Here is a 27,620-nt window from a genome sequence, read left to right as displayed (position 1 = left end):
TATTTTCCATATAAAGAAATACAGGGACAAGCTTTTGGCCAACCTGCTCTAATATAGTTATTTTGCCTTATCTGTAACTCAGTTGGGCCTGCTCAGCACAACAAACACAACTGTATGTAACAATGATGTGTTTCTGAGGAAGAAATATCTTAACTGCTCTTAAATCACTAAGGTTTTGAATATTTCACACATATTTTACAAATAAAAGAGAAAGTTGGGTACAAACAGAATATACACCAACTAGGATTAGTGAAAGAAAAGATAATTATGGAGTTAGAGGTGTAAACCTGTGAAGCTTACAGCAGGAAGAACCAGCCATATCCACAAACCTCAGACTTATCTGCCCCTAATAATGGTTAATAGTTTTCAGCAATGTATAATTAGGGATGAATAAAATAACTTTGACACTGGAAACCACATTTCTCAAAGCAGCAGTTTTCATTAATTGAATTGTTATCTTTCTTGCTGCTTCTTGAGCCGAGGCATCCAGTGGTTTAGTATAAAATGAGCCTGTATACAAATGCCTTCAATTAGTGGTTATTTCAAGGAGATTTTATGTTCTGCAGAAGAGTAAATGAATCTTTTCCCTTTTGAGATAATTGCATATTCAGGCCTCTGTGAATTATGGAAAGTGATGACAATTTGGTGGTGACAGCTCTTTGTGAGGTGTACAATTACATGAGGTACAAGGAGAAATGACCAAGAAGCTTAAAGTGGCCTCTTTTATAATATATTCTTACAAACATTCACACAGAACTTAAAAATGTGGGAAACCATGACACATTACACATAACAAGCAGCAGTCACAGGCTATCACAAAGGTTTTTGGAAAGACTAACTTAATGAATAACAAATGGGCCTAAAAATGTGAAGTACTTGTTTTAATAACAAAATACTCTTTTAAAGTGGATCTTTAGGCATTTGATCTGACTGCCACCCATCTTCTTGAGAAGAATATTCTTCTTAAGATCTACAACCTGTCAGGTTGCCTGCTATTTCATCACTGTAAGCTCCTCAGTCTCCACAATTTAAGGTGCTAGCAATAATTTCCATAATGTTTGCAAGAGTTAAAATAGTTTATGTTGCAAAGTTCTGGATTAGATCTCAACAATCTGGATTTTGTTCTTGTTTCTGTAGGTCACCCAGATGGGTAATGTGTAGGGTTACCACTCTATTCCTCAGTTTCTTCATCTGTAAAATGGGGATAATTATATTCACTAGCTTTTAACAAACATTTCAAGATATACATGGTTAAAGATTAAGCAGTGTGGATTATCCCTGATGAGTAACACACAGCTGCTAATACACTGATTTATTCACTTTCATATTAGCATCTTTATTTAAACATTTGCAAAACACTCATTTTGTCAAACAGCAACTGCAAAGAGGCTTTTATCCAGCACAAGTGTAATTAGAATAGTAGAGAAGTGATGAGACTTTGAGCTCAAGACACGATATAGCTGGTATTTTAACTTCAAGTAACTGCAGTGGCAAAAAGTTTCCAATTCAAGTCTGCCCTCCGCTGGCTTTAGCAGAACACTACTAATAAATTTTTGATTAATATTGTGTTTCTGTAATGAAGTGAAGGAACTAAATTAATGGAGGCTGATACATTTATTAATTGACACGTTTATTCAGCATTTATAAAAATTTTGTAATAGTAGTTAAATGATTTGTATTATATTTTGAAGTCCCAGGTAAGCTCCCTGTCACATTCCTCTTTTTCAGGATTTCAAAAGCCCATCAGCGTATCATATGTATTAGAGTCAGTGGAACTAAAATACAACATGGAAAGTAACATTCTGCATGTGGCTTTAAAGAAATTTAATAGAAAATCTACAGAAAAATATTTTGCTTGATACAATTAATGCCTTTAAGAGATAGTGCTGTATGTATTAGTCAAATACTAAAAGAGACCAGGATCAGTCTAGTCTAGTACTCTGTCACTTGAAGCAGGCTGTCTCCTTAAAATATGAGAGGAAAAAAGAAGACAATTTATTACTGTGTTTATTTTAGAAAGAATTTTCCATCACAAACACCACACACAAATAACTCATCTCTAAATTCAGGACGACTTGTTTTCCTTTCTATTTTTAAATTCGGACGGTAACTGGGGTGTGAGCAACTATCTTATTTATACTTACAGAGATTCATCTAGAGTGATTTCAACCTCGAGGTGACATTGGTGTCTGAAATACAAAATCTATATAACTACGTGCTGGATGATGTGATTGAGCTGAAAAGCCTCTGGTTTATATATCTTGTCATCTTCATGCTTCGTTACACGTTAACAGCATTTAATCTCTTGTGACTGCTACCTACATCTAAAATAAAGGAGTACAATATTGTTTCTTCAGATGTGTACTTAATATATACTTGGAAAAAAGGGAAAATATAAAAGTATTACAGAAATGGCATTTTATTTGGACCATTTAAATGCTTGTAACTCAGGGTCAGATTCACAACTTGTGCCAAATGTGCCTAACAGACTTTATAAAGCAGAACACAAGGAATTTTCACAAGTTCCTTCAATGTCCTCTGCATCTGCTAAAATTCTTGCTGAAATGGTTCTCATTCAAAAATGAAACATTTAGGGGTCCATTAACCCTTTACAAGAAGCAGCGAAAGGCACACAAATAATCTGCCTTATGGGTTTGGGGTGGGATTTTTTTTGTTTGTTGATTTTTTTTCTCTAGGTCAGAAGCTATCTAAAAGCTACTGAAATCTCATTAATCACTGTAGTGCCTTACCGCTACAAATCATCCTCTTAAACTGGACTCCAACATCTAAAATTATTAAAGTGCAGTTGTTCTGCACTTCTAGGAGAATAAAGTTTGAGATTTTTAATAATCCTAACTGAAAAGCAGCAGCAGTGATTGAAACACTGACATGTATTTCCCTGAAAGATCATTTGTTTTCTGTGCAACAGTGGAAAGAGTCTTAGATGAACTTACAGGCACATGAATCAGGCTGACAATATATAGAGAAGACACACTAGTGTATCTACTTGACAATGTTTTGAAATTAGTAAAATCTAAAAACGCTTGTCTGGGCTAAATATGGCATATGACTCCACTAAAATAGACAAAGTAGGGACAGAAATTATGTAGGAAAGGCAAAAGGAAGGCATTTTAAGAGACTAAATTTAATTTTAGTAGAATAGTAAAAACTTCATTAACCATGAGTTGCGCTTCATTTACTCTTGATAGCAGCAGATGAGACTTGGAAAGAAAGAAGTGAGCTTTCCTTGATCACCTTCTGGTATCTAGGAAAGGCCTTAATTACTCTTCATTATGATACTAAATTATTGATTCTAACCTTCCATGTGCTGAAGAGCTCAAAGAATTTGCAGTGAAATCTGAACCACTGAAATACAAAAACTAAAGACAGACATAAACACTGACACTTTTGTCCATACTGGTTGAATTTCTAAATTCTAAAGGCAGCTCTTTGAGGAGTGGTCTGTGCCAAGGGATGTGTGAACTGCTCCTCACCTTGCTGGTCATGGTTAAGCCCTGCTGAATTAAGAATATCACAATAGGTTTGTCCTTAAGTTTCTGAAGTAATTTCACTCAAAGTGAACAATGAAGATAAATTAATACCAATGTTCAGTTTAAATAATTAGTAAATTTAGATTTACTACCAATTTATTCAGTTTGTACATGCACATGACACATTTCCTTTGTTGACTGGGCAGTCTTATTCAAGATCTGAAAATACACATATTTTTACCTTTCCTTTTATGATCTAGACTCTGTAATTTGCATTACAAGTTGTTAAACATTATTATAATGACAACACTAAAACCTAGATTGTGCTATGCTTTAAATTCTATTGAAATTAAAGCTATACTGAATTAAATTTTAATTTACACTTAAAAAAATATTAGTTTCAACAAACACCCTTCTTGTTTTGGAAGCTACAACAAAAAATTATACTTAAGGATATATACAGTAACTGAAATTACCTATCATTTGTTTTACTGGGACTTAAGACAAAACACAGAACAAACTCAAACCAACCTGTTTCAGATCTACTCAAGAGTTCTTTTTGCTTTACTACATGTTTTCTCTTAGTTTATAACCAGAGTTAATTAGTAACTTGTTGTATACCTTTATCTTGCAAAATCTGAGAGTGCATATGAAAGCTTTATTCAGTGAAGCTCTAAACCAGTGAAGCGAGTTCTGTGCATCAATCAGTTACATTTTCAAATATTTCACTGTCAGAAAAAGTTGTTTCAGCATTATTTTTTGTAGTTGTATGCTAAGAAAGACTATTACAACATGCATTGAAGAGAGAAAACAGAATATGACTTATAGTTAGAATTATTTTTCAAATGCTGTGATTCTATGTTGTGTATCAGAGACCCTGTATCAAAAATATCTTTTGAATTTTTTCTGTTGCAATTCTATGTCCTGTATCATTTTTATTTGCAAAGACTTACTTTATCAGTTTCATGGTTGTTTCACCACAATACAATTTATTAAGGCTGAAATTGGTATAAAGGCAAATATACAAGAAAAGACTTTGGAATCAGAATACATTGTTTTCTTCACCTTGTTTAAATAATAGTAAAAATTTGCCCAAAATAAGCATCTTTAAAGTCCGTTAAAATATTTATATATATGTGCTGCTAAAACAACATATTCTTCATCAGCGAAAATCTGTTTGAGATCTGTTGACAAAAAAAAGGTTTACATTAATAAAATACCTTTAGAGGAAAATCTTGCATGAATTACCAAAACCTTTGCTGCTCAGCTGCTAAAAAAAGAGCTTAATTTTAAAATAATGAATGAGTAAATATGGGTATTAATTTTGGCCTCAGAAAATCCTTTTATCCATCAGATTTTTGCGTATCACTGAAAGTATGTAAGGAATCAGATTATTGTTTTCATCCTTGGCCAAGTACTGCAATCATAAAAAAAATGCATTGAAGAACTGTTGCATTTTTAGAAAAACTATCTATGGTAAAAAGTAGCATCTCTAAGTGTAACATTTAATTTTCATTATTCAGCAAAGATGGGCAGAATGGGAAAGTCATGCTTCAAAGAACATTACAGTTGTTAGAAGCAGGTAATATTAAATTTTTAAGCACATCAAAGTTCTTCTCAGAGCTCACTAAAAGCATTTGATGAGGTTCTTTCAATGCTCACCTCAGACTGCCATTTCTCCTTCCCTAGCCTCAGAAGCTGTAATTAAAAATAATGCGATTATAATTCCATGTCACCACTCAGTTTTGGTTTATTTTTAAATAAATAAATTGTATAGTTACTGTAGTAAATATACAAAATTACTACACTTTGCTGTTTGTTTCTGCCACTCTGATCATTCTACTGATTTTCAATAATTTTCAGGCAGCAGCCAAGCCCCACACAGCCACCCGCTCACTGTGCATCACAAACACTGGGATCAGGGAGAAAATCAGAAAGGTGAAAGCCAGAAAAGTCATGGGTTGAGATAAAGACATTTAACAGGGAAAGCAAAAGCTGTGCACACAAGCAAAGCAAAACAAGGAATTAATTCATTGCTGCCCATGGGCAGGCAGGTGTTCAGCCATCCCTGGGACAGTTGGGCCTCATCACATCTAACAATTACTTGGGAACACAAACACCACCACCCCAAATGTCTCCCCTTCCTCCTTCCTCTCCACTTTATATACAGAGCATGATGTGATGTCCCACAGTCTGGAATATCCCTTTTGTCAGCTCGGGTCACCTGTCCTGGCTGTGTCTTCTCCCAGCCTCTAATGTACCCCCAGCCTCACCAGCATTACAGTATAAAAAGCAGAAAAGACCTTGGCTCTGTATAAGCTCTGCTCAGCAATAACAAAAACATGTCTATATTATCAATCCTGTGTTCAGCACAAGTAGAAAATACAGCTCCATACCAGTCACCATGAAGAAAATTAACTCTACCACAGCTGAAACCTGCACAGTGACTGGCAATATCACTTTTCTTGGAAATATGCCGTATCAGACAGTGACCAGAGTATATCCAACAAGTATCATACTGAAAGTCATATGAAGAGTCTAATTTGGACAGAAATTTTTTACATGCATTGCAGCTCTACATTCCAAGCATGTTTGGAAATTATGCCAAATGCAAGAGCTCAAATATACTCACCCCAAACTAATCTAGGTCTCAATAACATTAAGGAGACAATTTAGAATTCTGGATGTTTCACACATGACCTAATTGGACAGACTATGTCTTTGCTCCTTTCACCACAGTACTTTCCATTTCTCTTAGTCTCTGTCTTTTCTTGTCATTGTGAAATAAAAAGGAACATTTCCCAGATCAGTGGTAGGTACTGCAGAGAAACAAGGATTTATTAGACCAAATGAACAGGAATACTAAAATGGAATAGAAGGAACATCATTATTAGGGCACAATAAAAATAGGAAGTTTAGTCGTAATAATGAAGTGGAATAGAATGTCTAGTCATAATATACTACTGTTTTTACTGACACCATAAAGATTCAGCCTGCATGAAGAGCTCTTCCTTATATTCTTGTGCTATTTATACTGATTTATGGTATAATCCTAAAGTATAGAACATCCACCATAGCATCTTTGAAACCTAAGCTCCTCCTAAATAGAGTCAAACTCAATCTTTGTTCCCAAGTAGATGAATTTAATGCAGCTTTTTGTCAGTAAATTGGGGAAATCTCAAAAGTGAGATTGCTAAGTGCATAATGGAGGCCTACAGGGAATTTTCTATGAAATTTACAGTGATTTTTCACAGACTTCAATGTGTCACTGACCTTTGTCTCCTTCATCAGCCTCTGAGTTGCATGTACTGTTGCATGGCTTTACTTTATGGTTTGCTGAGATAAAGCTTTAGAAGTCTGGAATTCTTTAACCTGAAAGGTGGTACCCTCTGCACTCAAAAAGACAATGCCATCTGACCACGTGACATTATTTCCTGAATCTGACACTTCAGTGACTCAGTCATGTCTATAAGAATCTCAATTCCCTCATTTATCAATAAAAATGGAAATATTTGGCTATTTTACCAGGAATACTTAGTGGCATTTATTTGCTGTGAAAATACTTGCAGAATCACTGCTAATCGAGTTAATAAAAAATTAGGGATTCATGCTTGTTGTCCCAGTTGAAACCTTTGCAATTTTGTTTCTGATTTTATTGTTATTGCTGATCACATGAAGCTACAAGGCAAAAGAAATTCAAAGAGGTTTTTTTTTGCAACAAAAGACTTTCAACATCTATGGTGTCACTAATTTTCTTTTGTCAATCCAGCAATTGGGGCTCTTGTTCTCCTTAGTTAATGGACACACCATTCCAAATGGTTTTGTCTTCATTATCAGCCACAAGAAAAAATTCAAATAAAATCAAAATCCTTCATAGGAGTGTTACTACAATAACTTACAAACATGAATACCAACAGCACACTCATAAAACCCTACTTCTGTCTTGTCCGGCAGTCACCTCAATCTTATACTACCCATTTCTTTGGGTATTATGTTTTCTCCCTTCAAAAGAAACTCATTGTTTCATGCCCCATCACAGGCACATTTGCTTTTAGAGGCTAATTGCCATTATTTATGTGATTAGTGCTGTCCCATGAACTTGCAGGGAGAATGACTGCTGCTCTCCCTCTCCCCCTTTGTCTAAGTCAGTAGATCACCAAGGGACTGCTGAGCTCTTAGATCCTCTAACATCCTAGGTGACACAGGAGACAAAAAAAGGCATGGAAAACTTTTGCAGTCAGCACAACCATTTACTGGTTTGTGTTTTTTTTTGTTTTGGAGGTTTTGTGGGTTTGTTGGTTGGTTGGCTAGTTGAGATCTTTTAATGGAAACATGCTATGTTGGACAGTTTGAGCCTATGGATGTATGTTATGATGAAATAAGTGCTTTTCTCCAGTCATCCTTTCACAGTTTCAGTATGTAAGAATATGTAGATCTAGACCAGTAACTACACAGAATCAACACTGGTTTATTTGTGTACCAAACACACACCATTGTGCTCTTCTAGCACTGATTTTGTTTGTGAGAAAACTGGCAAAGTAATACTAGCTTTCTTGCTATTGATTTCCTGTCTTCTATAGTTAATGCTTTTAGTCAAACATTCAAATTGGCAGACACTAGAAATGAAGGCTGACATGTTTTTGTACTCTGAAAATTACTCCTCGACTCAATGTGTGAAGGCAAGAAGAGAAGATCTGGTACATGTAGCACTTTGGTGACTATCCTTTCTCAAGAACACCCACAATAACATTATATGCATTGTGTCACACGTGACACTGTTAAACCAAATCTCAAAGGAGACAGAGCAACTGTTCAACCCTTCATATCAGGTCATCTGTACACTTGATCTTCTCAATCCTACTTGCAGCAAATTTACAGGAAAGAAAAATACCTTTCAAATTTCATTCCACCAGTGGGTCATATTTTATTGCAATATTTTGGAAGAGATTATTAACAAGCTGTGCACTGTAATGAACAGTTGGTTTTGTATGTTTAGAAAGAACAAGCTGTAACAGTAACCACAGTGTGAAAACAGAGCTTACTTGGCCTCATCTACAAAGGAAAACCAATTTAATACAAACTGCTGAGAAATAGGTTCCTGCAAGTCAAAAAACCAGGTTCAATAGTCTGAATTCTCGTTTGAGTATGATAAGCCATTGCTGATTAATGAATGTGCCTCTTGCATGACACTGGTTCAGAAGAATAGTAAATTTGCAATTTTGAATGTTTGTACAATTCTACTTATGTGTACTAATTTGAAAAGTTTGACAACAGTGATATACCAAAAAAACTGAAATCCAACACAAACCTATGGATAGAAAGACTTTTTCTCTCAATTTTCAGTTAGAATTCCTAGGATTTCCCCACCAAAGGCATATACTTTTGGAAAAGGTGTAGGCATATAGTCCTATGAACTTCATATTGATGCTCATGATGAATACAGATGCGCTGTATTTTCCTATCCCTAACTTTTCCATAGGGATAAGCTGTTCAGTTTTTAAAAGAGACACTTGCAAAATCTAAGCCTCTACTTTACTTGTCAGGTATCATTAAATGTGTGTCAGTCCTATGACTAGAAATAGTGGTGTATCCCATATTTAATGTGTATGGAAGCACAGGGCACTGGGACTGGTGTAGAGCAGGAAAGGCTGTGCATTCTGCAACATGACTGCATGTTTGTGCCAAGATCTCACCAAAATATTCTTTCATCCTCCCACACTTTCATAATTCACAGACCGTGGCAAAAGCAAGCCATGGGCTGCCAGGACCCCTCATGTTGCCTGCAGTTTGCTACCTGCCTGCACCTGGAGAGCAAGTAGGGAGCAAAAAGCTCCTATTTTTATCATCTTGAAATGGCAGAACAGGCACCCAAACACTGGAAGAGTAAATGGTATATCCGAATATGTAAGATTTATTATATCCTTGGATTTTTTTCTTGTCTCTAAAAAGTACTGACTTGCTGTTATTCTTAATGTGACAAAATGACTACAGAAGTTCATGTAGCTGCTGTAGGCAAACCAATATATAACATGCAGAACTTTGCTATAGGTAGCAGACATGATACAGCCTGATGAGGTTAACTTCTGCAGCTGCATTAGCAATAGCAGAACCTGAAGACATGCATTTGGCTTGGATCTGGCATTACAGCAAAGAGCAGGAGGCTACCTGAGAAAGAATGAAAACATGGTAAAAACGTGATATAAATTATTGAATCAAAGGCATAGACACTACAGAACAAGATGTCATGTAAGTTGTGTCAAACAGTAGCTTGGTGGTTAGGGCACTGCAAGGACAGAGGCCACTCACTTATTAGTTAAAAAACAAAATGCCTCAATGCTTATCTGGGCTCTGAGATTTTTAAGGACAAAAAGTTCCAAGTGCTGTACTGGCAGTTTTTATGTATTGTGTCTCTCCTCATATTTCTAATCAAGTTTTCACTCCTTGTTTCCATGGACTGGATACATCACACAGCCTGGTACCAAAGAGCATGGAATATTTTGAGTTGGAAGGGACCCACAAGGATCATCGAAGTCCAACTCCTGGCCCTGCACAAGACATGCCAAGAGACACACCGTGTGCCTGACAGCGTTGTCCAAACGCTTCTTGAGCTCTGTCAGGTTGGTGCTGTGACCACCTCCCTGGGAAACCTGTTCCAGTGCCCAACCACCCCCTGGGTGAAGAATCTTTTTAATATTATTTTCCTTTTAATATCAAGCCTAAACCTTCCTTGACACAGCATCATGGAGACGCATTTCCAGCTTCCTCCAGGAACACCTTTCCTTATCACTCCATCTCCACCCTTCACTTACCGAAGGCACTTCCCACCCTGCAGAGGCGGCGTGTGCGCAACACCCCGGGAAGGACACGCACCGGAGTGCGGCAGGAGCCGAGGCGGGCAGGGACACCGCCGAGGCGGGCAGGGACACCGCCGGGGCGGGCAGGGACACCGCCGGGGCGGGCAGGGACACCGCCGGGGCGGGCAGGGACACCGCCGAGGCGGGCAGGGACACCGCCGGGGCGGGCAGGGACACCGCCGGGGCGGGCAGGGACACCGCCGAGGCGGGCAGGGACACCGCCGGGGCGGGCAGGGACACCGCCGGGGCAGGGACACCGCCGGGGCGGGCAGGGACACCGCCGGGGCGGGCAGGGACACCGCCGAGGCGGGCCCTCAGCCGGCGGGCGGCACCGGCCGCGCCCCGCCGCCATTTCCCTGCCCGCCCGGGGCGCGGCCGGCCCGCTCCCCGCCCCGGCCCGCCCCGCCCCGCCGCCGGGAGATGGGCCCGCCCCGCGCACGGCACCGCCGCCAGAGCGGCTGCGCCCCTCCTCCTTCTCCTCCTCTTCCTCCTCCTCTCTGCCCCGCCGCCGGGATGCCGAAGCTTAGCAAGGAGGCCAAGCAGCGGCTACAGCAGCTCTTCAAGGGCGGCCAGTTCGCCATCCGCTGGGGCTTCATCCCCGTAGTGCTCTATCTCGGTCAGTGCCGGGCGGGGGACGCGCGGGGGCCCTCGGCGGCCGTTCCCGAGGCCGGGTGTGGGCGGCCGGCTCCGAGGGCCGCTCTCCGCCGCCCGGCCCGGCCGGAGCCGCCGGGAGCGGCGGGGCCGGGGAAGGGCCCGGGGCCGCCCCGCCGCGCATGTGCGGAGGAGCGGCGGGGCCGCCCTCGGCAGAACTGACGGGGAGGCTTTTTGTTACGCTTGGGTTTTTTTGTTTGTGCGTTTCTATGGTTTTTGCTTGTTTTTTTCCCCTTTCTTTGTGAAGAAGAAGTATGTGATCTTCCCACTCTACTCGGCCCTAGCGAGGCCACATCTGGAGTGCTGTGTCGGATTCTGGGCTCCTCAGTGCGGGAAAGATGAGCTGCTGGAGAAGGTCCAGCACAAGGCCACGGGAGGATTAAGGGATTGAAGCATCTCTCTTATGAGAAGAGATTGCACGTACTGGGCCAGTTTAGTCCAGAGAAGTGAAGACTGGGAGTGGGTCTCATTAAAGCATACCAATATCTTAAGGAGAAGTGCCAAGAGACTGAAGCCAGACTCTTTAGTGGTGCCCAGCTACAGAACGGGGAGCAATGGCCATAAACTGTAGAAGTAGTTTCACCTCATAAACAAGAAGTTTCACCTCAACGTGAGGAAGAAGTTCTTTGAGGGCGCCCAGGGAAGTAATGGAGTCTCCTTCTCTGAAGACATTCAAAACCCACCTGGACACATTCCTGTGTCACCTGCTCTAGGTGACCCTGCCTTAGCAGGGGTTGGACATGGGGATCTCCAGACGTCCCTTCCAACCCTAACAATTCTGTGGTTCTGTAATAAAGAGGTTTTTACCCCTTTTCCTCCCTGGAGGCCAGTCCTGTGTGAAGGCATCTCTGGGAAGTGAGCAGAGCACTGAAGCAGCCGAGCAGCAAGTGGGGCTGTGATTTAACCCTGTATCAGTGACTGCCTGCTGTAGCAGTCAAGGCTGTGCTTTGTGCTCTAGGGAGTCTGTGGTGAGCAGAACGCTGGGAGCTCTGCTTCTTGGCACTGAGGGCATTGGCAGTCTCTGGCTGAGATTGAATTTCCAGCAACAGGAATACAGGTTACAGTCTCTCTCCCACCAAAAATAGTGTGGCTCCTGTTTCCAAGCTGCAGTGGAATGTTAAGGAGATGCCTTGCTGTTGTGCCTGGTGCCAGGGATATATTTTGCTTGTCCTGTCATTGGGCTGGCCGGGCATCACTACCACGTGGTAGTTCTGCTGAGTTAGAGAGGTATGCCATCAGCTGTCCTTGTTAAAAAGAGGCCAACACTTTTGTTCACCTCTTTTATACTGAGGGGCCCAGGAAGGCTGATTCCTGCAGTTCATTTGACTTACTTTCTGCCCAAACTGTTGGGCCTTTTGGGAAAATCACCTAAATCAGGCAAGCCTCTTTGCACTGAATGCAAACATGAAGGATCGCTGGGGACTTGATGTGTTTCCAGTCAAATCTGAGTGGTTGTTTTGATTAATTGAAGGGAATGCAGTGCTGTTTTGAAGGGCTTTACTTGTTTATAGATAACAACCAGGAAAACGTTGGTCTCTTCAACTGTTACAGAAGTACTTTAACAACAACTGCAAGCAAAAGACATCACTTCAACAACTATAGAAAAAAATAATTAGCATTATTGGGTCTGAACTTCAATTGCATTTCCATCTTCAGTTCATCAGTAATTTTAAATTAATAAGTTTTGGGTGGGAATTTCAGCAGTGTTTTGTGACCTAATTTCTTGTTGAAGTTTTGTTTAGATTTTACTTCCATGACAGTGTCTGTGGATCTTGGAAAGATGCTCTTTTGTCTTAGTGACATCAGTGTCACATTAGTTGCATTAGTGACATTAAATAAGTTCGTTCAAATTTTATCAGGCCACCTTGTTGTGTTTACAGTTGCACTAATACCAGGGTGCCTAGTATATTTTTTGTTATGTAGCAGTGAGAAATTTAGGGTAGTTTAGATTAATGTTTCCAGAAAATAAGTGTGCTATACCACATCTACATTGCCTTCTTATAAATTTATCTGCAGTAATGAAAGTATAAGCAGATGGGAAGGGGAAGTGCAGATGCCACCTTGATTGCCATAGACATTTGGAGGTGGCATGTGCCCAAAGTCTGCAGGATTGAAAGGATCTCTACTTGGATTACTTTTGAATCTGGGAGGGAAGGTGTGACTCTGTGTGTATAAAATACGTGCTGAACTAAAAATAGGCAAGAAAATGGTCAGCAAATTTGAGCCTGTAACTTTCTCTGTAAGGCTTTCTAGCTCAGGGCATGTAGGAGGAGCCCAGTATGAGAACGTGCAATTATAGGTAATTGGTGGGGTTTTGTTGTATTTTTTTAAACTTTCTTTAAAGTAGCTGCCTGGTTTAAAGTCAGTAAATTAGACTGATGCAGTTTTTTTAAACCTGGTTTACTTATTTAAAAATACTGGGAGCAAGGCAAGGAGCCAGAAACATTCACACACACAGTGTGGCTGCAATTGGTGAATTTTTAAGCTCTGTTGCTGGACAGTATGACAGCCAAAGAACTTGGGTCAGGATGTCTAATTTTCTCAAATCATTCAAGGTTATCTTCAAAGAGCTTTTCTGGTGCCTGTGAAGTTAATGGAAGTTTTTCCATTAACCTTTGTGGCCTGTTTTTCAGGCAACATAACATGAATTATTCTTTTTCTGTAAATGATGGAAACAATATGTTTCATGAAACATTCACTTCTAGATAGCCAGTGTAGTGTTGAACAGTGCCTGAATTGCATGATTCTGTTTCAAGACTTTCATTTTACAGTCCAGAGAGCAAAGATACTTCATGCACTAAACCTTCAGTTGCTTCCCTAGTATACATATAACTTTAATCAGTTGGTATATTTGAGTCATTGGGGACTGGGGATGAACTCTTTGTAGTTAACTTTAATTTCATTTTCCTGGGTATTAGAAAACAGCTTGTTGGTTTGCAAGCTTTAGTAGTATGTTACTTTTTCCAAAAAGTGCCAGTCAGAATAGAAGATTTGAGGTTTAATTGATTTAACGTTTAGTATCTGTCATGCTAAATTGAGTGAACTGTTCCTGAAATGCCGCTTCTAAGTGGTGTGTCAGACATCACTGCATAATTGCTTGTTAGGCCTCGAGGTGTTTACACCAGTTTTAAGTGTCTTTGTTGGTAGAGCCCTGCTAGCTTGCTTTCTGAACAACATTTAAAATCTGTGGGTTTGTGTGTGTAAAAGTGTGCATGTCTTGATCTCTGGGGTAGACAACTTCCTTCATCTCACACAGTTAGTTGACCCTGAATTTTAAGCCAGGTAAAGATGCAGGTAAGACTTTTTAAAAAAAGAAAAGTGTACACTGGTATTTATTTTCTTTGCTTTCTGACTCTTGTAAGAATGTGCAGTTTTTGTTCAGGTTAGTGCACAGCTTCATGAATCACAATTCTGTGTTTAGTAATTTTCTTTTTAATCGCTATTTAATGGGCTGGAATTACTTCATGGAGATTTAACTATGCAGGAATCTGCACATACTTGTTTATTTTTATATATGCATGTAACGTATGTTTCACTTCAGGTTTTAAAAGAGGTGCAGATCCTGGAATGCCTGAGCCAACTATCTGGAGGTATGTATTGGTTCCAAACGTTCACACAAACCCAGTGCAAATAGTTAACTGGTTTGGGTGTTATCTCCAGCCAGCAACAGTTGTGATTGATGCTTCCATCCCTTGTTTTTAATTTTTGTGGTTCTTGTTTCTTTGGAAATTCAAATGACAAGTCAGCAGAGTTCTAGTTCTTGGGAAGACCTTTCTCTTAATCTTGCATAGTTTTTAAGATATGGAACTTCCTGTGTCTTTTGCATGACAGCTGCCCTTCTAATCTGTTGTAGAGCTAGTTTGTGCAAGTTTCTGCACAGAACAGAACAGATTTCTAGCATAAATGGAAACCAAAATCCAATCTCCTGCCTTTGCAAATGGGGAATAACACTGCATAAAAGGTGCATGAAATAAAGGGGGTTGTATCCTTCAGTATTAGTCACTGTCATTAAGCAAAGTGCATTTGGCTTGTGTTGCCTCTTTCTTGTGGGACTCTTTGTTATGCTGTGATGTTATGGCATTAGTAATGCTTAAGTTCTAGTGACGTTTAAGTGTTATTGAAGGGCTTCCTTGGGTCTAATTAAAGTTTTGGAGAAAGGGTGGTTCTTCTCTTTTTCAAGAAATGCCTTTGATTACTGTGCAGAACCAGGTATTCCTAAAGCAAATAATTGATGGACTCTATTGTTTGCAAAGTCATATATTAACTCTTCTTAATTTACATAGTTACAGTATATAGAAATCCCATTTTTAGGATTCAGTGATTCAGTAGAAAGAGTAGAAAATATGGGAAAAACAGTGGTAAGATCATATTACAATTTCAGTGGAATCTTCTGTTGTCTTAATAACCAAGTTGCTGCAGTTATTTGCTTGTTGGCAGCATTTCTATGTTTAGCTTCACTGGTGGTTTGAGACTTTTTTTTTTGGTGTGCATCTGTGCAGTGTAAAAGATGTGTTTTGTACCAGAATATATATATATGTAGATACCATGAACAGATGTTTTGTCTAATCTGAGACTTACAGATGCTCATGTTGAGTGCTCTGTAGCCTTAAATTTTACTTTAAAGGTGGCATTATTTCAGTATTTTGGGAGCTAGTGTTTATTCTGTACATTTGTAGGCTGTTTCTCCAGACTTGTGTTTTAGAAATATTGATTTAAAGACAAGTATGTGCTGCAAATCTGACTTTGATTTCCTCCCCCCTCCCCTTTCAGTCTACTTTGGGGATGAAGGCTCTGGTGGTCCTGTTGTAGACGCAGCCAATGGACAGAGTGTCAGAAGATGCGTACATTCCAGAGGATGAGGCCGACACTTAGACCAGCTGGCTCAATCAGCTCGCTAATGCCATAGGTTGTACATACAACAAAATGAAGTTTATATGGACCTAACTTATTTGCATTACGGTGTAATTAAATAAATACTGTTTGAATGGATGCATGTTGTTTTTAAGTCTTTACATAATATGATGTAGTGCTTTATTTATTACAGAAACCCGTGGTGGGGGTTTTATTTTGTTGTGGTTTTTTTTCCAAAATATTTAATTCCCATACTTATCCCTGTTAGCAATTGCCTTTTGGGTAAAGATTCCTCTTTATCTTCACAGTAACCAGAAAATTGAGCTAATGTTTTAAATACTTCAATATTCCTCAAAAGTTCCTTGCCCAAATGTTGGTAAGCCTCTGTGGATGGTTACTGTGCCGATCCACTTCAGGTTTCTTAATCTCATTCTGGATTCTTTTTATCTGTGGATACAGTAAGGATTGAGGGATGTGTATGTTTGTGTTTTCTAGCACAGTCAGATTCTAAAAAAGTATACTTTCCTGCTACCTTTAAATGCTCTCTATGTTTTCTGGGATCTAGGATGGGGTGGGAGGACAGTACAGTTGAGTGCTCTGTGTGTATGTGTATAAATTGCTCTTACTGTAAGAGAAAGTTGCTAATGTATAACTGATGGAAGAAAACAAGTGCACTAAACAAGGTATGTGCTTCATTTTTATGCTGAAGTCTTGCTGTTTGGACTGTGGTTGTTTTGGTTTCAATTGATTTTTCCCCTTTTAACACTGAAGTTCAAGCACTTAAATGGTGACTGTTTGGTTTCTGTTAAATAGAAGCTGTTTTGGGTAGATTGCTGTCTCCCTTCTAGACCTGTATAGGGTAGTTTGTATCTCTGCAGTGATTTTTAAAAAATGATATTTCTTACATCAAAATTATCATTGCAACACAGGTATTCTAGATTTTGACATGGCTTTTTTTTTTTTTTTTTTTTTTTAATGCCACAGAATTTTCAGGCTTATTTACATTAATTAAATGTTTAAGAATAAGAGATTCCTCGGTTTTTAACCTGCCATGGCAATTCATGGTAAAGTGTTACTGTGTTTAAGGGCTGTGATTGGAGAAACAGAAATGAGCCAAGGGAGAAAACTTAAAATGAAGGACAAGAATTGGAAAGAAAAAAGTGAAAACGTTTATGAGAGCTAATGCAAATCAGCATGTTCTTTAAAATTCCAGTAATCATGATAACTCAGTCAAATTCCATGAAATACTGGCATGGCTAATGCTGATAGACTGGTGACAGTGGAACAGTACAAGGACTGAATGCAGAACAGTGTCTTCTGACCATGTATCTTTTTGCTAGTGCAGCTTTTTGCTAGTGCAGAAAAGTGCCTTTTCTCTTACAGTAACTTGAGATTAATGTAACAGCTTATAGTCTTAAATTATGAAAGAAATTAAATTTTTGATTATTTTTCTGTACTGATGATATCTAATGGTAATCATAATGAAATAATCTGTTGGTACTTGGTAGTGGCTTTAATCATGATTAGGAACATTTTTCATCTGTTGAATTTCATGCAGTAACCTGAAATACTCAGTACTAAGAGGTACAGTATTTGGTGTGAAGTAACTCATATTTCTCAATCAGATTTTACATTTCACATGGGTGTGCAATACCCAAAATGCAGCAGTGTGTGGATGGACCCAAACACCTGCAGAAGTGTATTTCATGTGCCCTGTTGTGTGTCTGACATTTGGGGATGTGGTTTGTGGGTGGTAACCACCACGTGGTTGCTCTGGCTGCTTTCCAAGAATTATAGTATTTGGCAAGCGGTAAAGAAATAGGGAAGTGTTTCCTCTTTCATTAAAACTTTTACAAAAGCATCCATATATCAAGCACAGGCCAGATTCTGTGACGTCTCCATGCTGAAAGTTTGTCTTAAAAATAGTTGCATTTCAGATTTTTTGTGACTTGGAATTACTGGATAAATATTGCTTATGAAATTCTTACTTTAAGCACATTGGATAGGAATTTTTTGGTAATTCACTGCTACTGCAGTATGTTTCAGGAAAGTTATTAGCATAGAAATCTTGGGTTTTCAGATTGAGGGAGAAAAGGTACCTTTTCTCTGCATAGTACCTTCAAGTCAGGTTAAATTGAATGCCAGTATGTAGTATAATGTTTTTTGTTTATACATCCAGACTTTCATTCCATGTAGTGTTCTTCCTGTAATTAAAAGGTGAATGAAACTTCTCCTTAAATAAACATTTATATTCTTCCCTAGTGGAAAAAAAAAAAAAAAAAAGAACAGGTATTAATCATTAAGTCATGGTAATTATTGTGAGGTATTGAGAAAAAAATAAAAGGGAGATATTTTTCTTCAAGTTTGAAAATGAAGAAATCATTGGTATGGATATTTTGAAGTTACTCTGCAATTTTTGTCATTTTCACAAAATTTGGATGTGCTTGTAAGAGCACATTAGTGGTTTGGGAAGTTATATATTAAAGAGTTTCCTGTGAAGAATCCTAATTCCCTCAAGAAAGATCAGAAATATACTAGTTTTAGCAAGACTGGGGTTTTTTTGGTGGTGCTAGGGAGAAGAGGGCAGGTCTATGGAGTGAGGTGGAAGAACTCCCATGTTGATCAAGGCTGGGGACTTAATTTAGGTGTTATTAATTTCAAGTGTTTTAATCTATGATTTTTTTCCTTTCTGTTTTTCTCCCAGTAGAACTTGAGAAAATTTTATGTTATGATCACATGGTAGACAATTAGAAAAGAACACGTGCGAGTTGTCCTGCTTGCTGTGTTGATCTCTGTCACTGAATCAGTACCTTGCACAGCCAAATGCAGATTCCTTACTGTGATGGGGCTTGTGATGGAGTCCTGTGAACTCTTAGTGTTGGAATAAAGCCAGTGAGCATAGTTTACTGCAAAATGAGCTCTGGCTACCACAGCTGAGCTCAAGGCTACAGTGTAGATCTGTGAAATAAAGTCATTGATGCCTTCCTGAGTTTGGTGGAGATTGTACTGACTTTAGGGATTGTTTGGCTTTTTACTTTGGGTCTTCAAAGTGGAGGGATGTGGACTGTACTTGTGTTTGCCTCAGTGTCAGGGAAATGCCATCTGTCACTGGAGCCTGTTGCACCTGATGACAAGCAATTGTGCAAGGGTCAGAGAGGGAGTCTTGTGGGTTTGGTGGTTTTCTTGGTCTTGGTGTATGGACTGTGCATCTCCTGCTTAGCAGGGTAGAAGAAGAATGGTCAGTTTAGTGTTATCACTAAAGGAAAAAAAAAATCTGGCTTTCTGTAACTTTGTTCTTAATAATTAATCTACAAAGAAACGTATCTGCCTACTCCATAAACTCTTCAAGGCATGACCAGTTGCGAGACAAAAATGAAAGTGATCAGGAATTTGTAACAGTTTTTAAATTTTGCTACAAATTCCTGGTGGGAAGACAACTGGTACAAAGTAACTGGGCTGTATCTCATCTAACACAGGCTGTGTGATTTTTTTTTCCTTGAATGAGTTCATCAGCAAAGCTTCTATTAGCTGAACTATAACATTTAAACACATAAACTGTGCAGACCAAACCAATGTTCAGAATTTTGTCACAGCAGGCCCTTTTTGGTGAAGTATAAAACTTATCTTTTGCTACTTTGTCTGTTGCTACTTTGTCTTCCAAAGAGGCTGTAGGTGACAAAGAACTGCTTAAGATCTCATTTTCTTTCATTGTGTGGTAAATGAAACAGACATCTAACATAATGGTTTTTATCATTAAAATTGCTAAATCAAGCTGTATGTTTTTGGATGTTTGTGTTACAGTCTTGGAATTTAAGCTATGATGATACTGATGATATTTGGAAATTAAAGCTCATTACATCTGTTTTCACCACAGGAGGAGAGACCACATCCTGTTAAATGTCATATAACTTATTTATTTTTTACAAATAACAACTTAATTACAATTTCTAAATACTTTGCCATGATGTTGTGTGATGCGATACCCTTTTCTTGGTTAAGCTTTTGGGTTACATATATTGTTTCTTGGTTATGGTTATATTAATTCAGGATAAGAGGATGGCTGAGGTGGAGTGAATGTTATCTGCTGTGTGGAAAAGAATATGGCAGGGCAAATCAAATCTCAATGTTTTTATTCTGATGGTGAATTTTTAAAAAAATATTTTCTCAGGAATGATTTTCTCAGGAAAGAATGATTCTCAGATTCTGATCACTGAGTAGAAATCCAGATTGAAAAATTTATGAAGAGTGTTTTCTGATGATTGCCAAAGTCAGTGTTGAAAATATAGGAGGAGTTGGTTAAATATGTTTAATTACAGAAATTGGTTGATTTTGCTAGTAATTCATGGAGATAGTACTTAAAGGTTGAAGTCTGCAGAGGTTGCATTTTTTGGTGCAAGGGGGTAGATGGGTTTTGGTTTTTCCCTTATTAAGAAGAGGAAAGAAATTCATTGAGTGAGGTCAGAAATTGTTATCTAATCATTTGATTTGAAAAGCAAGGACTTAGTTACAAGGTTTGTATTTATATATATATATTTTTATATATATATATATATATATTTGCTTTTTTTTTTTTTGCTAATACTTTGACCATGAGGACTTTGATGTATACTAGTGCATACTTACGAAATTGGAAATATTAGTTACAAATATCAATGGCAAACATAGGAGGAAGTTTCCCATCAAGCTAAGCCGACCTATTGGCTCCTTACTGCTGAAAAGTGATGCTGCTGCCACACTTCACTGGTGCTGTAACTCTTCCCTCTCTTGTAGCATCAGCATGGTTTAGCTAATCTCACCATAAGCTGTTGATAAAATCTGTGGAGGCACTAGAGATGCATGCAGTCTCATTCAGGTAGTTGTTCTCTCTGCCAAAATTTAGTGTTAACACCAGTACTGGGAAGGGAATGGTACTGCAATGTGGGAAGTTGGTCAGGCTGAAATGTTTTCCACTTTTTTTTTTTTCCTTAGAAATTTCTTACACAGTAAAGTATGATTAAAAAATAGAAAAATGGTACTTCAGAGACTATCCCTTATCCCCACCCCCCACTTTTTTATTACAGATGACTTTAATATTAGGTTACATTCTGTCTTTTTGGTTTTTTGGGGATTGTTTTGGGTTTTTTCCTCTCTTGTCCAGCATTCTGGTCTTACAGCAACTTCTCTTGGGAACATTTTGTTTGTCATCCTAAACACTGTTTCTGAATACTGTGGGCTTTTCTTGCATGCTGTATAATGTATGCATACTTTTCAACATAGCTTTACCTTCTTCCTTCTTTGGGAATTTAAAATCAGGATGAAGGGAGCTGGTAATCTGTGAAGCATTCCAGAATCTCCGTGTGAGGTTAACGACTAAGGATGAGTGGAAATGTGGGGAAAGGCTAGCTGGGATGTGCAGGGTGAGGCTGGCCCTGTACAGCAGCAGCCAGAATGCCGCTTTTGTGGGTTAATTTTGTATTTTTTTAGGTCATTATTAGCAGGTCTTTTTTTATTTGGGTTCTGTTAATGGGGTTTTTTTTTGTTGCTTTGTTTTTTTGAGTTTGCTCAGTGAATTGGCTGTCAGGAAGAGCTTTCTTCAATAGAAGTTTTGAGGCATTGTTGCTGAGTGTAGTTAGGACTGCTCACTTTTTACTGTTCTAGGTTTTTTAATGTGTTTGTGCTGGTCTGCCAACTAAAATAAATGCCTTTGTGTGTTATACTGATGTAAAATAATTTCTACACAGCAAACTGGAAAAAGAATTATAAATTGGCTCATTTGAGAGGCCCTGTAACATGCTTAGCAGTGTTTAGGTCTTCTCTGATTTCATCTGAATTCCCTACTGCAAATATTTGTGTGCCAGAAGCACCAGTGGGTGTTGGTTTCAGCAAGTAGTGCTGATCCTGGGAGCAGTCCCTGAAGTTGCCACTGTGACAGGGATTGATGGTCAGCAAGGCAGCTGCTGCATTGAAGGACCCTGAGAACTGTGGAGGAGCCAAAGGTGAAATAATGGCAGCTCACTGACACCATCAGGAATAACACTTTGCTCCAGGAAGGACTTGAAAGTTGACCTTCCCACCCAACGAGTGATAATCTTTGTTCATCTTCTGCATCCTAAAATGTGGTAGCATTTACATATTTGCTATAATTGCAGACAGCCTGGGGTAGCCATCAGCTGAAGAGTATGGGTGGAAGTGTCAGGGCTTGTCTGTCAGTTGTTGCAACAGATTTCAGCACTCCAGTTCTTAACACGATTTTTGGTGGTGTTTCAGGAGATCAGTGTGAGTTTGTTTAGATGCTGTGTACATAGTAACTAATGGTAATCTGAGGCAGCCACTCTCTACTGGGAGAAGCCTTTCCTTTTGTTCAGTTTTCTTTTTTTTTTTTTTTTTGTTTTCCCCTCTCTCTTCTCACATAGTAGTTAGGTCCAGTGTGGGATCCGCTTTGAGTCTTATAGCTATTATTGGCATAATAAAGGCCAGAAAGATCTTTAAAGAAATGGTCACTAAAAGAAAATTCCTGTGAATGCAAACAGTGAAAAGGCTAAGCCAGGCTTTCCTGTGTGCCAAGACACTTAAAGTAGGATCTGAGGTGCTGTTAGAAAACCCATTCACTGCAGACGTCTTTCAAGATCTCCTTGAGATCTCTTCATTCCTTCTCCAGATGTTGCTCAACTTGAGATGACAATTTTACCATATTGGGCAAAGCAGCAGTTTGTTTTGTTTTGAGCATCTGAGATGTGAGCAGTGGGTGGACTGGTCACTGTTTTGGCATCCCCAGTGGTGGTGGAATGCATATGTGGACAATCAGATCACTCAGAGGAAGAGGAGAGTTTGCTGACATCCTTATCCACATTCCAAGGCACGCCTTTCATCTGCGCATCTTCACCACTGTGTCAGAAGGAAAAGTGAGGGTAATTAATAATCTACCATTTTTAGGGACAAAGCTTGAGGGACTTCTGCTGCCTGCATCCCCTGTGTAGTCTGTGCATTCTTCTAAGTTTGGGTATATGAGGAACCTGCACAACTACAGTGCTGCAGATGATGCAGCCAAGGAAAGTTTCAGTGGTTTGGTACTCAGGCTTAAGTCCTGTTCTGTTTTTTTTTTTTTTTTTTTTTTTTCTTCCCACAGGTATTCAGGAATATGCATTTGTGGTGTGTGGCTTGTTCATACTAGTGAAATATAAATTATAAAAGACAAATGCATGTTGGTGCATTGCTCAGAAGCAATATTTTAATTTATATTGCTTAAGGAAATAACCTAAATTTCTTTTTTTCTACTTCTTGTGGTAGGAGCCAGAGCTATTTAACCAAACTTGGAAAATTCCCCTGGATGACAGCAATAAAACTAATCAGAGGGAAGTATTCATGTCAAAGTGGTTAATGTGGTTGTCTCACCACTTCATTTATTTTAAAGAGACTATTTGACTTGTAAGAAGACCTTTACAAACAATTTTATTGGGTGTTCTTTGTTAAACATAAGGCACTTGTCCATTTGTTTCTCAGGAGCATTGATGGCTTATCTTGTTCATTCTTAAGTGCCCTTTTCAGTGAATCTTGTTCCTTCATATTGCATTTTAAGAATTATATGGTAATCAAACCGTCTACGTGTGTATGTATGTGCTGTGTAGAGAACTGGCCTAATTTTACAGAGAAGTTCTTGAAAGTAGTTATTCTGATAATTGCAGGCATTAAAAACTGGATATATTAGAGTGCTTTGGTCTTACTTAAAGTTCACAGAGGTTATACAAGGTTTTTTTTTTTTAAATTGGCTTTTATTTGTCTTTTAAAATATAAAAAAGTCATAGGTACCATCTCTCAAATATATAAAAACATAAATTACAAAAAAGTTTTTGTGGGTTCTGAAAATGTTGGCTTTTTTTAATACATATTAAATAAGTTTATTATCTGAATAGTACCATTAGAAAGGAAATAAAATACATAATTTGTTTAAATTATTTCTAAATATTTAAAATATAAATAAGAAATATTAAAAACTAATAAATATCTTAAATACAATAAATAAATTCCTAGAAGGAAATAGGAATGTATATAGATGCAAACCATTGTTATTATTTCTAGTTCTTAAAACAGAACAACACTGTTGTCTGCCACCTGACAGATCTGTAACAAAAGGATTGTGCCTGAACTAAAACATTCAAACACTGAAACTCCTGGTGTTTTTCAAATAGCGCACAGCCCTCACTGTCTTCTCCATAAATGAAGTAAAATATCGGAGGATGAGATGGATGGTGATTTTCTCTGTCCAGGCCTTAGTGGACTTCAGCTTTGTGTGGAGGGATTCCTGGGTAGCTGCATCTGGAATGATCACTTCTTCGGGATTGATCACCTGTGAAAAAGACAATATTGGAGGGCTTTGGTTAAAACACTGTCACTGAGCCTGTTGGAGAGCATTGCTTTGTATTTTCCCAGCCTGCTGCATATCCACTTTTTCTGTACTGCAGACAACAGCCCATGAGAACCCATGCTTTCCTCCAGCTCTGTTTCTGTGGAGAGGTGTGAGGAATGCTGTTGCCTGCTACGACTGCTGTGTAGGAACCTCTGGGCTATATTGTTTTGGTTTGAGCGCAGCCTCGGGCATCGCGGTCCAACAGGCTCTGAGCAGATCAATACCCCCCTCCTGTTCTTTGGCAGTCACATGGTTGGTTAGGTAGGGAGGTGCTGATCATGGTTTGTCCTAACCTGCTCTGCTCCATCCTGAGTCATAAGTCAGTCATCGGCTGACATTAGAGTACTCTCACATTTTGTAACAGATTAACAAGTTTCCTTTCCAAAGATGTCAGACTTGTTTAACTGCTTAATTCTTACTTTCCAGACATTTAGTTACATGTGAGACTAAGTGCCATCAACTTTCACTGATACATGAGAGCATAACTACAAGATGAATAGAAGTTATTTAGTTAATGAGTTGTTTATCTAATGCTGACTCACAGCACTGTGCACCCAGTACCTAAAGGCCTTTGAAGAACTTGTCCCAAGAAGTGGGACTAATGAAAATGGGAGTTACATACCCAAATCATTTGGGAGCTGTTTTAGGTGCTTGGAGTCCAAAGTTCTAGCAAATATCTGCTTAATCCTGTGTTTAGGATCTCTCCTCCCTTTAACAAGTGGCAAAAAGATGCAAACCTCCTTTTGGAATATCTTTTTTGTGAAATATAAGAGAGAAATACTCTTCCTATCCAGACTACTTGAGAGTGTATTCTGATCACACCCCCTTTTCCTGGTATGCCCAGCTCCTTGTTGTGCTCTGTTAAAAGTTTTATCTGGATATCCAGACAGGTATCATGCTGGTGGATCTATTTAACCACAAGTGATGGATTCTGGCTTTGCTGTCCTTGCCTTAAATAGCAGATTTTTCTCTCACAAAGAAAAATTTCCAATGTGAAGATCAAGGCCTTTTCTCAAAAACTCCACAGTTTCTACAGGTGCAGGTTTTGCTTTTGATCACTGTTTTTAATTCTGCCTGTTTTGATTACCTTGGTCAAAAAAAAACCAAAATCCAAACCTAGTCTCAGTTATGAAACAAACTTTCTTGAAACTTGTGTATCAAGCTGGAAACTAGTAATCAGTCGCTGTCATATGACAGGACAATTATTCTCAGCTAGCACTGTGTGGAAAAAAAACAGTTCAGCCTCCCTTCATATAAAGAATGATGGGCATAAGTAAATATGTTAGGAAAGGTATGGCAAACACACAATACACAATAGGCTTTTCACATGCCAAAATTACCTGGAAGGAAATAATGCCCCAAGATTTCTGCAGTCCTTACCTGGGTGATTTTTAATCAGGCAAATGCTTTCCCCAAAGACAAAAGGAAGCATTCGTATTAAGGATTATTAAAATGAGCAAGAACTACAGGAATTAAGTAAATTTTTGAAGTGTGATCTTTCAAAGCTCTCTAAAGAATGAAAAATATCTATCAGAAATTAGCAGCATTTTAGTATACCAAATCAAGAGAGAAATTGTTATTTTTGTGAAAGATATTTTGCAAGCAAAATATGTGTTTCTCAGTAGGGGTATATCTGGTATATTGACAGCAATATCTCAATGTGCCATACAGCTTGGCTTAAAAGTTTGGTTTAGAGAGTTTTAAAGATAAATAATACTCTAAAGATACACTTGGCTTTTTATTTTACTCTTTTTTTTTTTTTTATGTGGGCTTTTTAAAAAAGTTTCTGACTTCTATTTCTCAGTGGGTTCCAACATTAGTATGGGTTAATTGCAGTTTGGCAATTATAAATAAGCTCTCTGAGAAATTATATTTCTACCAGCCAGTTTAGTATATTTGTTCTTAAAATAATGATGCATTTAGTTGGTTTGGAAATTATAACTAACAACAGAAAGTAGGAAGAGTTGCTTCTTTAAGAAAAGAAAGCAAAACTTTGTAAAACCTCTAAGTCATAAGGCTAAGATCGGAGCATAAGGAACTGTCACCTGTTTTTTCAAGGAACTGAAACATAGCATCCTCTATTGGACATAGTATCTTCTATTTCTGACTTCACATCAGTATTAAGCCACAAAAATCATCAGAGGAAATTTAAAACCAACTTACCATCTGTCTTATGGTACGTGCCAGGTGCTCTGTACTGTAGGATAGCGATTCAACATTTTGGTTTTCACTAATAAAAGTTTCCTGTATGTATTTGAGGTATGTCTGAAATGTATAAAGCCCACTGGAGATTTTTCTCAAGCATTTATCCTGAAATGAGAGAAAGGTGAGAAAGTCACTTAGAGTTCAAAGTGCCTTGATCTCAGTGCTGTGTGCAGGTTAGCAGATGATGCTCTTACAGTGTGGAGGTCTGGCCAAAGCCGGCTAGAGCCGGTACAAATCTTTAGGTCAACTTCCACAGTTCTTTTTAGCGGGCAAAACCTGCCCCAGGTAGACAGGATTAGATAGGAAAGGAGAGCTGTTCCTTGCCTCATTAAAGCCGGCGAGCAGACACCCATCTTCCTCCGTCACCTTGGGGAGGTTGAGGTTGTTGTGGAGGAGCATTTCCATGCTGTTCTGGCAGACGGTAAGCTTCTCGCACATCTGGGGAGAGACACGGAGAAGTTTTGATCGCACCGTGTGAGGAGGCAGCCGCGGCCGGGCCAGGCGTGTGAGCGGGAGCGTGCGAGCCCGCGGCGCGGCCGTACCCACCTCGTCCTGCAGCTGCGCCGCCCGGGCGTGCAGCAGCCGCGCCAGCCTCAGGCTGTCGGGCAGCGCCGCCCGCCGCGCCGCCGCCTCGTCCGGCTCGGGCTCCCCCGAGGAGTCCGCGCCGGGCAGCGGGGCGGCGGCGGCCCGGGGCGCCAGCAGCAGCAGCAGCGGCGGCAGCAGCAGCGCGGCGCGGAGGGCGAGCGGCCGGCGGCGGCCGGCGAGGGCACGGTCGCGGCCGCAGTCCCGGGGAAACTTCATGGTGCGCCTTCTTCTCGGCTCCGGCCCTGGCCCCTTCTCGTCGGCGAGGCTGGCGGGTTGAATGAGCTCCGGGCATCCCTGAACGTGTATTTATTGAGGGGGCTTCGAGATTATTCATGGCCTTGGGAAAATCCGGCATGAGAACATGGGGGGTGTGCTCATGGAGCGCGCCCGGCTTGACGGGGCTGATCCAGAGCCGGGATTGTGAAACGGGTCGTGGGGGGGGCAGCCGAGAGCGGCCGGTGGGAACATGAAGTAATCGTGCTCCGTAACTCCTTGAGGGCCGGGCCGCCCCCCGCACCACCGCTGGCCCACCTGCCCCGCGGGGTCCCGCCGCGGCTGGAGCCCCCGTCCCGCTCTCCTCGGAGCCTGCCAGCTCCGGCC

The 27,620-nt window shown here is 39.6% G+C and overlaps 2 protein-coding genes, 1 long non-coding RNA gene and 1 other non-coding gene across 4 annotated transcripts; 1 reads left to right on the top strand and 3 right to left on the bottom strand.

Annotated features, from left to right (window-relative positions):
• Positions 1 to 1,660: 1,660 nt before the first annotated feature.
• On the bottom strand, positions 1,661 to 10,671 carry LOC146768175 (uncharacterized). Its single transcript, XR_014951685.1, has 2 exons — positions 5,154 to 10,671; positions 1,661 to 4,675 (listed from the first exon to the last, which is right to left on the bottom strand). It is a non-coding gene; the product is annotated as an uncharacterized LOC146768175 (long non-coding RNA).
• On the bottom strand, positions 4,817 to 4,904 carry LOC116183347 (small nucleolar RNA SNORD93). Its single transcript, XR_004147947.1, has one exon. It is a non-coding gene; the product is annotated as a small nucleolar RNA SNORD93 (small nucleolar RNA).
• A 101-nt stretch (positions 10,672 to 10,772) lies between the features above and the next one.
• TOMM7 (translocase of outer mitochondrial membrane 7) lies at positions 10,773 to 15,985 on the top strand. The gene is made up of 3 exons (XM_021538051.4): positions 10,773 to 10,961; positions 14,538 to 14,586; positions 15,767 to 15,985. The coding sequence occupies exons 1-3, from the start codon at positions 10,859 to 10,861 to the stop codon at positions 15,780 to 15,782; spliced, it is 168 nt and encodes a 55-aa protein (XP_021393726.2). The 5' UTR covers positions 10,773 to 10,858; the 3' UTR covers positions 15,783 to 15,985.
• A 286-nt stretch (positions 15,986 to 16,271) lies between these two features.
• Positions 16,272 to 27,236, bottom strand: IL6 (interleukin 6). Its single transcript, XM_085567937.1, has 4 exons — positions 26,982 to 27,236; positions 26,760 to 26,873; positions 26,394 to 26,540; positions 16,272 to 24,170 (listed from the first exon to the last, which is right to left on the bottom strand). Exons 1-4 carry the CDS (start codon positions 27,234 to 27,236, stop codon positions 23,979 to 23,981), a joined length of 708 nt encoding a protein of 235 aa, XP_085424063.1. The 3' UTR covers positions 16,272 to 23,978.
• Between the last annotated feature and the right edge of the window lie 384 nt (positions 27,237 to 27,620).

Source organism: Lonchura striata, chromosome 2 (assembly GCF_050655825.1).
Source record: "Lonchura striata isolate lonStrDom1 chromosome 2, ASM5065582v1, whole genome shotgun sequence".
In the NCBI taxonomy this organism is placed as follows: domain Eukaryota; kingdom Metazoa; phylum Chordata; class Aves; order Passeriformes; family Estrildidae; genus Lonchura; species Lonchura striata.
This window is presented reverse-complemented; position numbering and strand designations above follow the sequence as displayed.